Genomic DNA, 10828 nt, shown 5'->3' with positions numbered 1-10828 from the left:
ACCACGTATCATTATTTTGCGCGAGCCTTTTATGGCAATATCGTGAAATAGCTGTGTGAAATTTAGGTCAAATTAATTGCCAAACAATCGTGGCTGGCATCTTTAAACTTAAAAGGAAAGTGGCCTATAGTTCTCGTGAATGTTGGCACTTGTACACACTTGACATGACGTGGTTTAATTGCCTCTCTGTTTCGGAATCTAAGTTCATGTTTTGTAATACAACTTTTAAAAAATAATGACATAAAACAGGTGGAGTTTCCTTCTCAAATAACACTGCCGCTATAGTTGCCGAGGTAATGACCGCCATGGCTCACCCGGAAATATGTGTGATTTTTTGTTCCTATATACACTTCTCGTTTTACACCACTGTTGTGGGTGGAAGAAATATTTAAAAACTATATATCAGTGAGACATTGTATGTTTGAGTCACGGACGTAAATCATAACGCGGCCAGCAGGGTGTATAAATAACGCGTTGGAATACAGGCGGTCACAGAGTTGGGTGTGTACTGCAGTAACGGTCGAATCTGGTGAGTATTTTTCTGTTTGCTATATAAACTAAAAGTTTTCACAATCATTTTCCCCAAAAAGGGTATTTCCCTCTCATGTATTCGAAGAGATTTTGCATCTTCAGTTGAATCTGTCATTCAATTTCACCATGAGGCATGCGATTTTACACGCAAAAGGAAATTTCCCATCAGAAAAAGACAAGTTTACAGATTTTAATGAGCTTTCCATTTCGCACGAAATGGATATGCGCGAAGTTTGAATTTGTAGGGTTTTTGGAATCGAAAATGATCGGGAAATCCTACAGGCCCAATATTGACCTGCTGAGTAGTTTGTGGGCAAGAAATTTAATAGTAGCAGTAATGTTTACACTTGTAGACGTTTACTTTATTTTAAAAATGTTCAGAGATACTCCAAGAAAATTATCCATTCATATAACATTACATTAAATTATTTGTTTTCATAAAAAAAAAAATTAAAAAAAAATCATTATTTATTCTTTTCAACCAGTTCTTGATTGTCTTTTACTTGAATTGTTGTTCGAAGTTTGTTATTATTCTCCTTTTTACCAATTATGTTAATGACTTCAATTTGGCCTGTGTACAACAAAATGTGATGTTAATCAAGTGAAATGAGACGTTCACTGAAGTCCAACTTTTAAGTTAAAAGCGTTCCGGTGGGCAACGAAATGTGATGATAATCAAGTGAAATGAGACTAAAGGTGGACGTTCACTTAAAGGCAGTGGACACTATTGGTAATTACTCAAAATAATTCTCATCACAAAACCTTTCTTGATGACGAGTAATGGGGAGAGGTTGACAGTTTAAAACATTGTGAGAAACGGCTCCCTCTGAAGTCCCATAGTTTTTGAGAAAGAAGTAATTTTCCATGAATTTGATTTCGAGACCTCAGATTTAGAACTTGAGGTCTCGAAATCAACCATCTAAACGCACACAACTTTGTGTGACAAGGGTGTTTTTTCTTTCATTATTATCTCGCAAGTGTGATGACCGATTGAGCTCAAATTTTCACAGGTTTGTTATTTTATGCATATGTTGAGATACACCAACTGTGAAGGCTAGTCTTTGACACTTACCAATAGTGTCCACTGCCTTTAATTCCAACTTCAGTGTTCCTTTAGTAATAATGTTTCAAAAAGACTTTAGATTATAGTTTTAGTTGTGAGAGAGCAGTCGGTTGTTTGATTCTGGGCTATCTAACAAAAAAATGCTGGAAAGTTTTATTTTTATAGTCAACTTGTATTGAATTACAATTAATTGATAGATGCATGTTGTCGCAAGGGTTGTCCCCATTTCGTGATTGCTTATTTCTAGTAATTTTTTTGTTATAAAACTGGTCAGCACCAGCCTTTCCGTGGTACGTTATTTATACGGCATTTCATGCAGTGTTTTATGCCATGCAGCTGTAGTTTCTGTTTTGTTTTTGTTTGGGGGTTTGGGGTTTTGTTCTTGTTTCCTTTCTTCTTTTTTTTTAACTGGAAACGTTTGGTTGTACCACCTCTATTTTGCTTCATAGTAAATTTGCATGGACTTAAGTAAAAGACTGATGTGTTGTGTGTTTGTCTAGTTTTCTTTATTCATCCAAAACGCTTCAACAACAACAAAACTCTGTCAACCTGTTTCCCCATCTCGACAAAAATTAATATGTTTTAACGATTAGTCTTCTCAGAGTGACACATAGGAATGTGAATTATGATTTATATTTTTATTTTTGAGGCTTATTCTCCTGAAGACATCGCTCTCTTTAAACTCCCGAAGAAGAAAAAAAACAAGATGACGAAAATGTACAGTTGGCCATCTGGATTTATCTTCGTGGTTTTAGTCGCGTTCACGGGTCCCTCATGGGCTCAGTATTGCTCCCGTAGGATCACGGGTTGTTGCCCGGGACGTGACGACAGTTGCACGGCACCGATCGGAGACACGGTATGCTACTGCGATGACTTTTGTCTACGCTCCAAGGATGCTGCGGACTGCTGTCCGGATTTCTTCAACAACTGCACGGCACTGAGTCCACCAAACCCCATAAAAACGTCAGGTTTGTGGAGTGTTTGTTATAACCCTATCCAGAACAAACAACAACAACAATAATAGTAACAACAATTGAACAGAATCAAGGCAAAGAATAAAAGAAACAGGTTTGTGGAGTGTTTGATATAACGCCAGCAACAAACAACAACAGTTGAACATCAACAAGGCAGAACACCTTAAAGGAACACGTTGCCTTGGATCGGTCGAGTTGGTCTTTGAAAAGTGCTTGAAACCGTTTGTTACAAAATGCATATGGTTAGAAAGATAACTTAAAAGTAAAATATAATGATCCACACAAACATGCCTCGGAATTTCACGGTTTTCCTTTTACGTCGCGAAGAAACACGGTCGGCCATTTATGGGAGTCAAAAATTTGACTCCCATAAATGGCCGACCGTGTTAGTCGACGAGGTAAAAGGAAAACCACGCAATTTCGAGGCATATTTGTGTAGATCACTGTATTCTACTTTTACAACATCTTTCTAACCATATGCATTTTATAACAAACGGTTACAAACGATTTTAATAGACCAACTCGTCCGATCCAAGGCAACGTGTTCCTTTAAAAACAACAGGTTTAAACCCACTTTTTTTTGGTGGGGGGTCTTTTAATGTTTTATATGACTTTTTTAAAGTTTACTTGTTAATAACACTTCATTTCATTCTTTACACTGCGATTGTAATATGTACAAAAATTTGTTTTGATCACAAAATTAAAACCGTTCATTTTTTTTGCTCATGTTCCCCTGTGCAAAGATTGTTTCTACGTGGGCAGCAGTTTCTTTGCAGGCGATTCTTTCAAAGTCGACTGCAACATCTGGTAGGTATTATACTTCCGTAACCTTTGCTCCTACTTCAAATGGTTTTGAAAGTAAACACACTCGGGGTACAAAGGCACAACAAAGTTTGTTAGAAGAAAAGTGTCACCTTTTCAGAGTGATCGGAATCAGTTTGAACATGTCCCACGTGTTCGATAATATGGGAGCGCCTTGAGGCACAAGAGTGTCGTGAACTTTTTTGCAAAAAGAGAAATTGCCAAAAAGATCTTTTATATTTTTTGTCATTTTTTCAGTGCCGGCTTTTTTGATACCATTTTTAACAATCGTCGTTTTAATTGAGAAGTGCCAGTTTTTCCGTCGCCATGTATAACTCTTCTTTAATTTAGTCAATCAATTGTGACCGTTAAAGGCACTGGATACGTTTGATTTCTCAAATTAATTGTACATAAAATTATGATACAATATCAAATCTGCATAACATTTGAGCTCAATATTGGTCATCGAAGTTGCAAGAAAGTGAAAGAAAACACACACACTGAGCTGCATAAGTATGTGCTTTCAGATACCTGAGAAAGGCAAGTACGTCTTTCTCAGATTCAAAATTTTAGGGAGAAATTACCTCTTTCTTAAAAACTACGTTACTTCAGAGGGATTCGTTTCATACAATGACTTACTATCAACAGCTCCCTGTAGTGTTGCTCGATACCATAGTAAGTGTTTATGGAAATGATTACCAAACGTGTCCAGTACCTTTAAAGACACTGGACACTATTGGTATAATTGTCAAAGACTAGCCTTCACAGTTGGTATATCTCAACATATGCATAAAACAACAAACCTGTGAAGATTTGAGCTCAATCGGTCGTCGAAGTTGCGAGATAATAATGCAAGAAAATACACCCTCGTCACACGAAGTTGTGTGCTTTCATACGCTTGATCTCGAGACCTCAAATTCTAAACTTGAGGTTTCGAAATCAAATTCGTAGAAAATTACTTCTTTCTCGAAAGCTACGTTACTTCAGAGGGAGCCGTTTCTCACAGTGTTTTATACTACCAACCTCTCCCCATTACTCGATACCAAGTATGCTTTGATGCTAATATTTATTAATTTTAGTAATTACCAACAGTGTCCACTGCCTTTAAAGCAACATAACAAATACATTGGAAAACTGCTGACGAAACGGGTTAAAAGTGGTAGAGCCCACCGTTTGTTTCCTATAATTTCTTTTTACTTTTATGATTATTGAATTGACCTGGTATGAAATGCACCTTTAATTACAGCACTTGTTTGCCGACGGCTGTTGGATACGCAATACAGTGTGACACCAACACGTGTCTTATCAGAGAGGGAATCATAACAAGTGTTAACTCTGAACCCAATGGGTGAGCATTGAATCTGAACACCAGGGCCCATTTCCATAAAGCTGCTTAAGCACACTAAAAATAGCTAAGCACAACGAAATTATGCATACCAGAATAGGTTACCAGCCAAACTACTTTGTCACATGCAGGCTACAATTTGTGTCTGGTATCATGCTCATTCCTGCTAAGAAGAATTGTTGGGCATTTCTGACTACGCAGCTCTTGGGCCTACTTTATTAAAGCTGAGTGTTATAGGCAGAAAAGTACTGATTAGCAAATTTACTTTGTAAAAAAGCAAACATTGAGTGGGGCACCTGTTGCAACAAAGTAACGTTATGGTATTTGACTGGTAACCAGTTTCTTTTAAGCACTTTTTTGTTCTGTGCTTAGCAAGTTGTTATCCTTACAGGCTCTATGAATTTAGGCCCTGACCAAAACAACTTTTAAACATGACATTCTTGACAAAATTACACTGTAGATGAAATCGTTCTCTGTTTGTTGATATATGTACAAAACATTTCGTTGCAAGTTTATGTATCATTTCCAACTTGAAAATAATTATACTGAATTAAAAAGTTGTCCTGTACGTTGTGACAACTGAACAAGACAAATGTAGTGAGACTTGTTTTCCTTGAGAAAATGTCCTTCTTCTGTCCTTCTGCTTAAATACATTTTCCTGCATGTGGCGTAATTTGCAGGCTCAATCACTCTTTTGTTACACTCATTTTAGATGGCAAGCCGGAAACTACTCCTTCTTGTGGGGGATGACCCTCGACGAAGGGGAACAGCGTCGCCTGGGCACCAAGAAGCCCGCCCCCACCGTCTCTGCCATGAAAGAGATCAACATTGACGAGATGGACGACCTCCCTGAAAGTTTCGATTCCCGCCAAAAATGGCCAGGCTGGATTGAGGGCGTCTCGGACCAGGGGAATTGTGGGAGTTCATGGGCAGTCTCAACAACGGGTAAAATACGAACGTGATTTTTTACAGTCTATCGATTAAGAGTTCACTTTGCAAAACATTGTGGAAGGTTCCGCAAGTATACCCTTTTAATGTAAAATGTTAATACAATTTTAGTATGGAGGGTATATTACAATAAGACTGGTCACCGTGGTCTAGTGGTTAGACTGCATGACTATAACATTAAGGCCGTAGGTTCGAATCCACAAGCTAACCGCTGATTTCTCAGTTACCGAACCAAACATTCCTGATTTGTGCAATTTACTCAAAGACGGATCCCCTTGTGGGAGTTTGCCGACGGACTTCCCTTGACGGGAAGATCATCTAAGCAAACAGACAAACAAACAAACAAACAAACCCAAAAACATGTTTGTTGCCATCACAATGCTCATGTGTTGTCAAATCCATGAATTCACTCGTTGTTGCTGATTATGCCATGTAACAAGTAAAATAAACCAGTTTCAAGACTTGAACTATTAAGTTCAAGTCTTGAAACTGGTTTAAAAATACTTTCCTAATGAGTGAGCCATTGGATTATCTTTCCTCCGCAGCCGTTGCATCAGATCGTATGACCATCCAATCCACAGGGAAGATGGGGCTTGCACTCTCGCCTCAAAATCTTCTGTCATGCAACACCAGGAGACAGCAAGGGTGTGATGGAGGTCATTTGGACCGTGCATGGTACTTTATGCGAAGATACGGGTAAATATTGGGAGTTTTCCTCTTTGACTAGTTTCAACGTGGTTATAACTCCAAATGTTTTATAATTTTAAGAAACAAGCACTCACTCCGCGGCAGAGTGAAGGAACGAGAAGCCCCCTTGATCCACTAAAGCAAAAGTAGTGGTACCGGCCCGATTTCCTAACCTTCCGCCAAAGAAGTCAATATAGTATAAGCAGGACAGTTACTTTTAAGTCTCCCGAACTCCGGAAAATCTACTCCCCGTGGTAGACTGTAAAAAATATCCTTAAAATTTACGGCACTTTACCCGGCAGCTTGTGCCAGGTAAAGTGCCGTAAATTTCACGGTGGAGGTTATTTATTATTATTTTTTTTTTATTTTTTAAATCTTCGGACATAATTCTTTGTTGGCAGGGGCCGTCCAGGGTAAGGCAATCTTGTTTTTCTAGACCAGCTTTGTAACCGATGTGTTTTGTAAACAACCCCTTCAGTGAACAATTTACTAAATTTCCACCGTGAAATTTACGGCACTTTACCTATGGAACCCCAGCTAGTGCCGTAAATTTTACGGATATTTTAGTACAGCAAGACCAAAAAAAAAAAATGTTCACAAAGAACATTAATCTATACCAAGCAAGTCCCGCCAAGTATACATGGTGTTACCAAACCAAGTAAAGCCCACCACATTAGTTGATATCTCACCATGCAACACCTCAAATTCCATGTCAAAACAAAATAAATAATATGTATATTGTGATGTAAAGACAAAGTCGTGACCGTAAAAAGAGGAATTTACAGTAATTGCTTGAATTTGTACGTCTATAACGACGTTTTTATAATCGGTTCCTTTAATCTCGTTTTTCTAAACCAGCGTTGTAACCGGTGTGTGTTGCTTGAGTTTGTACGTCTATAACGACGTTTGTAGTATCGGTTCTTCTAATCTTGTTTTTCTAAACCAGCGTTGTAACCGATGTGTGTTGCTTGAGTTTGTACGTCTATAACGACGTTTGTATTATCGGTTCTTCTAATCTTGTTTTTCTAAACCAGCGTTGTAACCGATGTGTGTTACCCATACAAGAGTGGAATGAGCGACACTGCGATGATGAACAAGTACCCATGTATGTTACCACGTGATCTGACCACACCCTGTCCAGCTCATTACGTCACCTCCGAGAAATACAAAGTGACCCCGCCATACAGGATATCCGAAAAGGTAGAATTTATAACCAGAAATCCGTTGGGATCCGACCTGTCAGAGACTAAAATAATGTAGAAAAAAAATACTGAAAACAAAAAATATCTGATCCTGAAATAATTATTGTAAGTTTTTTACAAATAATGATGCGTTTGATCCACATGCAGGAAGAAGATATTAAAGCAGAGATATTCAAAAATGGACCCGTCCAAGGTATGGTTTATTATTAAAATTATTGTTACTGAAACTTAATTATTTTAGGTGTTTGTTATTTGATTTTAAATCCCCTATGCACTACTTATTTCTATATTTTGTCCGCCTTATTATTATATATTTTTTATTTAAAAAGATTTGATGTATATTTTATTAAAACATTCCCCACACTAACTTGAGAAACATTATTCTTTAAGTTTTAGGGGTCATGGCATGGTCGTTTACCCGTCAGATATTTCGAGATCTCAAAATCTAGCTCTGAGGTCTCGAAATCTTAATCGTGGAAAATTAGTTCTTTCTCGAAAACTACATTACTTAAGTTCAGAGGGAGCCATTTCTCACAATGTTTTATACTATCAACAGCTCTCCATTACTCGACGTTACCAAGTAAGGTTTTATGCTTACAAGTTTGTTGAGTAATTACCAATAGTGTCCACTGCCTTAAAGGGATCTACGAGTTTAGGTAGCAAATCAATCTTTATAGAGCAACTCAATATATACAAAATATCATTATACTAACGATAAATGGTTTAATTTCAACAGCTACATTTCTCGTCAAAGAAGACTTCTACATGTATACCGGAGGAGTTTATAAATACACGCTGGGGTCCGTGAATGGAGCTAGTGAGCCTCGCCGGTCCGCCTATCATTCTGTACGGATACTTGGTTGGGGTGTAGACCGCACAGATCGTAACATTCAGCGACCGTATTGGGTAAGAAGTTATACGTCATGGTCCTTTCAAATGCACACTGACCTCGCATTCATTTCAGACGGATATTCGCAGTCAAATCCTACGTAACCAGTTTTACTATGACACCTGAAGTTTAGTACATTCACTGTGCAGTCAAATGAACAAAATGATTTCCAGTCTCATCAATTTCTCTCACATCTCTTTTATTTGTTGCCAAGTTATCTCAACTTATTGTCTGTATTTCCTTTTTTCCATGTCACAGTTGTGCGCCAATTCGTGGGGCGAGCAGTGGGGCGAGAACGGGCTCTTCCGGATCCAGCGTGGCAGCAACGAGTGTAAAATTGAATCGTACGTACTTGGCGTTTGGGGAAACATTGATATGGACATGTAAGAGCCATCGGGAAAAGTGATGCTTACGTTTTAGAGATGTGAACAACTATGCGATACTAATGACATTGAAACTGGGAAGATGGACATACATTTTAATCGCCAGTAACTTCCTGAGAAGTCTATTGGTTTTGTCGGCTTTTGTACTTGTGAACTTCCTAAGAAATATCAATAACTTGAAGTGAAAAACACAATACAAATCACATTAAATAGGCCTACCGATCCGTCAACAATGAACATAGCCTATATCGAGAGAATTTAGTACTTTATATATGAAAAGGTTCATCATGATGCTGAAGTCAGTATAGTATACCTTATGGTAAACAAAGACAACTGGGAGAAACATGGGTAATTATAAAGCAGAGCCTAAAGATGAAAAAAGACTAACTTCGAACGTTTTGTAAAACATTTAAAACACTGTCATGAAAATAATTTTCGTCTCATGAGACGAAAATTATTTTAAGCATTTACAAACGTATTTTCATGACATTGTTTTACTCATTCCTCAAAAACTACAGCACCTCAGTAAGTAATAACTATTTGAACGGAAGCTTTTCACTATCATTATCTTCAAACCCTGTAAGTGTAATGTAAATCTACGGGCATTTTGAAAAAGTACCCAAATCCTTTAAGACAGTGACAAAGAAGGTGCCGCGGGTACACATGTTGTGTGAAGTGTTAAGCACAGAGAAAAAGAAGGAATTGCAAGGGATGTACATTTAGGAATATGTGAATTTAAAAGTGAAATTTCAGTTTCCCAAAGAAACTTTGGCTTGATATATATGAAGCTAAAAATATGTAGGCCTTTATGTTGTCGCCAATTTAGCAGAAACCCACCAGGGGTGCACTAACAGTCTATTGTACATAAACATAAAAGCATAGGCAGTGGGCATGCAATGGGAGACTTTGGAACGCTAGGTGGCAGCAGACTTACCAGGTACATTTCCATTGTTGACGTAGTTCTGAGCATGCGCACATTACCAAGAACAATGGATTTTACCTGGTAAGTCTGCTGCCACCAAGCGTCCCAAAAGTCTCCCATTAAAAAACAATGCATGAATTCTTGTCTCTTAAGGACACTGGACACTATCGGTAATTGTCAAAGACCAGTCTTCTCACTTGGTGTATCTCAACATATGCATAAGATAACAAACCTGTGAAAATTTCAGCTCAATCGGTCATCGAAGTTGCGAGATAATAATGAAAGAAAAAAACACCCTTGTCACACGAAGTTGTGTTCTTTTAGATGCTTGATTTCGAGACCTCAAGTTCTAAATCTGAGGTCTCGAAATCAAATTTGTGGAAAATTACATCTTTCTCGAAAATTACATCTGTCTCGAAAACTACATTACTTCAGAGGGAGCCGTTTCTCACAATTTTTTATACTATTAACCTCTCCCCATTACTCGTTACCAAGTAAGTTTTTATGCTAAACAATATTTGGAGTATACCAACAGTGTCCACTGCCTGTAATTCATTATTCTAACGAAATAAAAGTACATATAGCCAACTAGTCTTTCTTAGTAAGCATGAGAAAAGCTTTCATATTATTAAGAAATAATCAACGTTATCAATGTTTTTATTTAGAATTAGATGTTTTATTTAATCTATCAAGTACTTTTTAAACTTCTAATTATCAATTGCATAATAAAGTACTGTTTGTAAAAAGCAATATAACCAGTTATAATTCTTTGATCCCTTTTAGATCCGTTATCCAATGCTTGCAGCATTGTGGGCAGTGTTGGGTCCGGCTTGTTGGGCAAAACATCAAGAAATTTGTATAACAGCCTGTCAAAATAAACAATGTTTCTTTTAAAAAAAGGATACAGAAGTTAAATTTGTGTGGAGTTACTGTACTCCGTTGTCGAATGTGTTTTTTTATGTTTTGGGTTTGTTCTGTTTTTTTTTTAGGGGGCGTCACAATTTAGTGAAACGGTTGTCGGGCTTTGTTTTTCGTTCTGAAACAGCATTATCTGTCAAAATTCGTTTGAAAAATATCAGCGTT

The 10828-nt window shown here is 37.6% G+C and overlaps 1 protein-coding gene across 1 annotated transcript; it reads left to right on the top strand.

The window, feature by feature from the left end:
- Positions 1-247: 247 nt before the first annotated feature.
- On the top strand, positions 248-10619 carry LOC139952570 (uncharacterized peptidase C1-like protein F26E4.3). Its single transcript, XM_071951750.1, has 10 exons — positions 248-529; positions 2244-2562; positions 3312-3375; positions 4616-4717; positions 5427-5659; positions 6208-6358; positions 7384-7549; positions 7699-7744; positions 8288-8457; positions 8699-10619. The coding sequence occupies exons 2-10, from the start codon at positions 2301-2303 to the stop codon at positions 8825-8827; spliced, it is 1323 nt and encodes a 440-aa protein (XP_071807851.1). The 5' UTR covers positions 248-529; positions 2244-2300; the 3' UTR covers positions 8828-10619.
- The last annotated feature ends 209 nt before the right edge of the window (positions 10620-10828 follow it).

Source organism: Asterias amurensis, chromosome 20 (genome assembly GCF_032118995.1).
Source record: "Asterias amurensis chromosome 20, ASM3211899v1".
NCBI classification, from domain to species: Eukaryota; Metazoa; Echinodermata; class Asteroidea; order Forcipulatida; family Asteriidae; genus Asterias; species Asterias amurensis.
The sequence above is the reverse complement of the archived record's forward strand: the minus strand, read 5'-3'. Positions and strand labels throughout refer to the sequence as shown.